At 48.6% G+C, this 4,245-nt stretch overlaps 1 protein-coding gene across 1 annotated transcript in view; it reads right to left on the bottom strand.

Annotated features, from left to right (window-relative positions):
- Positions 1-500: 500 nt before the first annotated feature.
- The window catches only part of xpo5 (exportin 5), a 26,599-nt gene continuing 22,854 nt past the window's right edge, over positions 501-4,245 (bottom strand). Inside the window, exons 25-32 of the mRNA XM_080549158.1 lie at positions 4,042-4,088; positions 3,433-3,533; positions 2,871-2,930; positions 2,612-2,715; positions 2,358-2,465; positions 1,790-1,927; positions 1,316-1,489; positions 501-944 (exon numbers count right to left, since the gene is read on the bottom strand). Coding sequence (XP_080405284.1) covers positions 792-944; positions 1,316-1,489; positions 1,790-1,927; positions 2,358-2,465; positions 2,612-2,715; positions 2,871-2,930; positions 3,433-3,533; positions 4,042-4,088 — 885 coding nt within the window. The 3' untranslated portion in view covers positions 501-791. The remainder of the gene's footprint in view (positions 945-1,315; positions 1,490-1,789; positions 1,928-2,357; positions 2,466-2,611; positions 2,716-2,870; positions 2,931-3,432; positions 3,534-4,041; positions 4,089-4,245) is intronic.

The following is a 4,245-nucleotide window of genomic DNA, read 5'->3' as shown; positions in this document are numbered from 1 at the left end:
TAAATGCATGAGGGTTAACACACTTCTGGGGGAGGAGAACCGGAGCGCCAACGTTCGGAGGTTTCGGCACGCGAACGCGAACCGGCGTTCGGAACTGCCGGTGTGTAAGCCCTATCAGAGGATCCCACTCACCATGGCCTGGGGTGGTCCAGTGGTCTAGTACCATGGCATGGGATGGTCCAGTGGTCTAGTACCATGGCATGGGATGGTCCAGTGGTCTAGTACCATGGCCTGGGGTGGTCCAGTGGTCTGGGAAGGTCCAGTACCATGGCCTGGGGTGGTCCAGTGGTCTAGTACCATGGCCTGGGGCGGTCCAGTCCTAACCCCCACCCTAACCCCCAGCCTAATCCTAAACCTAAATCTAACCCTAATCCTAACCCAAAGAGCAGCTTTCTTCTGACCCAGTGTTCAGATCAACACATATTGAAACTAGTTTGTAGAGTTCAGCCTTCGACTGTTTCCCATCCTGTCTGTGGTGTCTGTTGACCCCAGTGTTGACCCCACTGTCTGTTGACCCCAGTGTTGACCCCGGTGTCTGTTGACCCCAGGGTTGACAGGGTAGAGCATCATGACCTTGGTGAGCTCATTGCTTCAGGGGTAAAAATGAAAGGTGTGGGAGAGTTAGCTAGTCCCATCAACATCCACTTAGACAGCTGAGGAAGGTGTTGTGTGTGTGTGTGTGTGTGTGTGTGAGAGAGAGAGAGAGAGGGGGGGGGGGTGTGTGTGTGTGTGAGTGTGTGAGTGTGTGTGTGTGTGTCCAGTCTGAGGTATGCTGCTGCTGCGTGCTGCTCCTAGACGCGGCCCTGCTGCGTGGGGGAGAACAGGGCGGCCAGCCCCCCCGCCTCTGTGCTCTCCAGCAGGTCCCTGTTCTCCTTCGGCTTCTTGAACAGCGAGGGAAGGTTCCGGATGTGCACCTCCTTCTTAAACTGCTGGGCCAGGGCTTTCTGTGGAACGCACACAACAACACACAATTAAATAGACATAATTAAATATCATAATTAAATATCTATATAATAAATAGACATAACTAAATATGTATAATAAATAGACATAACTAAATATCTATATAATAAATAGACATAGCTAAATATCTATATAATAAAATAGACATAGCTAAATATGTATATAATAAATAGACATAACTAAATATGTATATAATAAATAGACCTAACTAAATATATATATAATAAATAGACATAACTAAATATCTATAATAAATAAACATAACTAAATATGTATAATAAATAGACATAACTAAATATATATAATAAATAGACATAACTAAATATATATAGAATAAATAGACATAACTAACCCCGACGGTGCCAGCGAGCAGCTTCTTGAACTGGTCTTTCTTCTTCTTCTCTCCGTACTTCTGAGCGTTGGGGTGGGGCTCCACCAGCAGTCGCTGGTCGTACTGGTCCAGCCCCTCCACGCTGACGCCTGGGATCTGAGCCATCACCCCTCTCAGCTCCTCGTACCGCGGCCGCTGGGGGGGGGGGGGGGGGGGGAGAGAGAGGGGAGGGAGAGAGGGAGGGAAGGGGAGGGAGGGAGGGACAGAGGGGGAGGGAAGGAGGGAAGAAGGAAGAAAAAGTTATCCATTTATTTTCTATAGAAGATTTTATTGTGTTTTATGTGTGGATAAAATACCTTTTTCTTTTTATGTTTGTTTTCTTTTGTACTTTTTACTGAGAACTGTTGAGTGCTCTGGAGTTTGTGAGAGCAGTGCTAGGCCTGTAGAAATAAAACAGATTTATTTATTTATTATGTATTAACTGAAGTAACTTACGAGGTTGTCGTAGATGAGCAGCGCCAGGTTGGAGAGGGCGGAGTTACAGACCTCGTGCTGCCCGTGCATCTGCAGACCCTTCAGAACACTGGTGAAGAACCATGTGACCGCCTCTGGCAGCAGGTTACCCCCGACAACCTGGACAACAACAACAGTCAGAGAGAGAGAGAGAGAGAGAGAGAGAGAGAGAGAGAGAGAGAGAGAGAGAGAGAGAGAGAGGGGGATAGAGAGAGAAAGAGAGGGAGGGAGAGAGAGAGTAAAAGGGAGAGAGAGGGGGAGAGAGAGGGAGACAGAGATAGAGAAGGAGAGAGAGAGTAGACAGTCAGACCTACCTGTCATAGGAGGGAGACAGAGAGGGAGAGGGAGAGAGGGAGAGAGAGGGAGAGGGAGAGAGAGAGAGAGAGGGAGAGAGAGAGAGAGAGGGAGAGAGAGAGAGGGAGAGAGAGAGAGGGAGAGAGAGGGAGAGGGAGAGAGAGACAGAGAGAGAGAGGGAGAGGGAGAGAGAGAGAGGGAGAGAGAGAGAGGGAGAGAGAGAGAGGGAGAGGGAGAGAGAGAGAGACAGACCTACCTGTCGTAGCAGGGTCCAGCAGACCATGGAGGCGGTGCGGTGACAGTTGCTGGTGTCCTTCCAGGACAGAGACGTGTAGGACAGGGTCAGCAAGGTCATATAGATGTCCTGGAGGGCACACACACACACACACACACACACACTTGTTTGTTTGTGTGTGTGTGTGTATGTGTGTGTGCGTGCGAGCGTGTATGTGTGTGTGCGTGCGTGCGAGCGTGTGTGTGTGTGTGTGTGTGTGTGTGTGTGGTGCTGACCTCATGTCTGAGTAAACACTTCCCCAGCTCCGTCAGCTCGTCTGTGGGCTGGGAGGGAGGAGGGGCGGGGGGGCCCTGGGTCTCTGTGGACATCATCTCCTCCTCTACACACACACACACACACACACCACACACGCACGCACACCACACACGCACACACACACACGCACGCACACACGTTGAACAGAACGCAAGTCAAAGAGGAGGGTCTTACTTGATATTTTCATAATAGTGTGTGTGTGTGTGTGTGTGTGCTTACCGTCCACCTCCTCTCTATTGCCTGCTGACTCAGGCACTTTCTTCAATATGCAGCTGACAGCTGAGAGAGAGAGAGAGAGAGAGAGAGAGAGAGAGAGAGAGAGAGAGAGAGAGAGAGGAGAGAGAGAGAGAGAGAGACAGAGAGAGAGAGAGAGAGAGAGATTCATGTCAGGATTTTACTTTGTTTGTCAGTTTATTTTGATATTCATTGACTGATCATCTAAGCATGAGGCTTTTATTTTGATAGTAGTAGGCTAGTACCACAGCATATTCCACATTACTCCTCAGCACCAGATCAGCCAGAGGAGGACTGGTTGACTGAATGATTCAGCAGTGTGAGATGGTATCAGAGAGAGAGAGAGAGAGAGAGAGAGAGAGAGAGAGAGAGAGAGAGAGAGAGAGAGAGAGAGAGAGAGAGAGAGAGAGAGAGAGAGAGAGACTACTTACTGAGCAGGTCCAGAAGACTGGTCTGTTAGGTCTGTTCTCTAACGTAAGTCTGTTATGACTGATACTTAAGGCTGACTCGTTCCCATGACTCAACACAGCTCTTAAGGCTGACTTACTGAGCAGATCCAGAAGTTCCCGGGTGAGCAGACGCACCAACTGCTCCTCCAGCATCTCCTGAGTCACCTGGTTCTCCTCACAAGCCTCCTCCTCCTCTCCACTGCAGGAAGAGAGGGAGGGAGAGAGAGAGAGGGATGGAGAAGATGGAGAGGAGGAGAGAGAGATGGAGAAGATGGAGAGGAGGGGAGAGGAGGAGAGAGGAGGAAAGAGAAGGAGAGAGAAGGAGGGAGGGAGAGAGACAGAGAGGGAGGGAGAGAGACAGAGAGGGAGGGAGAAGGAGAGAGAGAGGAGGAGAAGAGAGAAAAGCACCACAAAAACATTACTTAGCCAGCAGACCGTTAGCATAGCTATTCACTATCCATACCATACACTACTGTTAGCATAGCTATTCACTATCCATACCCTACACTACTGTTAGCATAGCTGTTCACCATCCATACCCTACACTACTGTTAGCATAGCTGTTCACTATCCATACCCTACACTACTGTTAGCATAGCTGTTCACTATCCATACCATACACTAGCGTTAACTATCCATACACTATCGCGTACAGCTATTCCCACCATACACTATCATTAGCATAGCCACACACACACACACGGTACCTTGCAGAGCTTCTCTGGTTGATAATCTGCCACCTGACGTTCAGCCTCTGTACAAACACACACGGGAGAAAGAAACACACACACACACACACACACACAGCATTACATATACATTATGTATATAGTATTGTATGTATGAATGGTATGTATATAGTATAGTATTGTATGTATGGATGTTGACCATTGGAACATATTCTGGAGGCA

Source organism: Nansenia antarctica, assembly GCF_963989245.1.
Source record: "Nansenia antarctica genome assembly, chromosome: 19".
In the NCBI taxonomy this organism is placed as follows: domain Eukaryota; kingdom Metazoa; phylum Chordata; class Actinopteri; order Argentiniformes; family Microstomatidae; genus Nansenia; species Nansenia antarctica.
Note: the sequence above shows the minus strand (reverse complement) of the source record. Positions and strands in the feature narration are given on the sequence as shown.